The sequence below is a fragment of the Bison bison genome, unplaced genomic scaffold (genome assembly GCF_000754665.1).
Source record: "Bison bison bison isolate TAMUID 2011002044 unplaced genomic scaffold, Bison_UMD1.0 scf7180017864526, whole genome shotgun sequence".
NCBI lineage: Eukaryota > Metazoa > Chordata > Mammalia > Artiodactyla > Bovidae > Bison > Bison bison.
The window spans coordinates 3458233-3458861 of NW_011495077.1; the positions used below are offsets into that span (position 1 = coordinate 3458233).

The 629-nt window shown below is 78.4% G+C and overlaps 1 protein-coding gene across 1 annotated transcript in view; it reads left to right on the plus strand.

Moving 5' to 3' along the window:
• Positions 1–629, plus strand: part of HCN4 (hyperpolarization activated cyclic nucleotide-gated potassium channel 4) — a 97894-nt gene that overhangs the window by 96561 nt on the left and 704 nt on the right. Inside the window, 3 exon segments of the mRNA XM_010831421.1 lie at positions 1–224; positions 226–259; positions 262–595. Of these exon segments, the coding sequence (XP_010829723.1) occupies positions 1–224; positions 226–259; positions 262–595 (592 nt within the window).

Genomic DNA, 629 nt, shown 5'->3' on the forward strand with positions numbered 1-629 from the left:
GCCTGCCGGCTGCCATCTTCCGGCCTCCCCCGGGGCCCGGGCTCGGCGGCCTCGGGGCCGGGCAGACGCCCCGGCACCTGAAGCGGCTGCAGTCTCTGATCCCATCGGCGCTGGGCTCCGCCTCGCCCGCCAGCAGCCCGTCCCAGGTGGACACGCCGTCTTCCTCCTCCTTTCACATCCAACAACTGGCTGGATTCTCCGCGCCGGCCGGTCTGAGCCCGCTCCCTCCCCTCGTCCAGCTCCTCCCCGCCGCCAGGGGTCGCGGCTCCTCCCCAGCGCCCACGCCTTCCACCGCCGCCGCCGCCGCCACCGCCGGGTTCGGCCACTTCCACAAGGCGCTGGGGGGCTCCCTGTCCTCGTCCGACTCGCCCCTGCTCACCCCGCTGCAGCCGGGCGCCCGCTCCCCGCAGGCCAGCCAGCCGCCGCCCCCGCTGCCGGGGGCCCGGGGAGGCCTGGGACTCGCGGAGCCCTTCCTGCCGCCCCCGCCGTCGGCCAGGTCCCCGTCGTCCAGCCCCGGGCAGCTGGGCCAGCCTCCCGGGGAGCTGTCCCCCGGGCTGGCCGCCGGCCCGCCGAGTACGCCAGAGACACCCCCGCGGCAGCCTGAGCGGCTGGCCCTGGGGGCAGGGGGC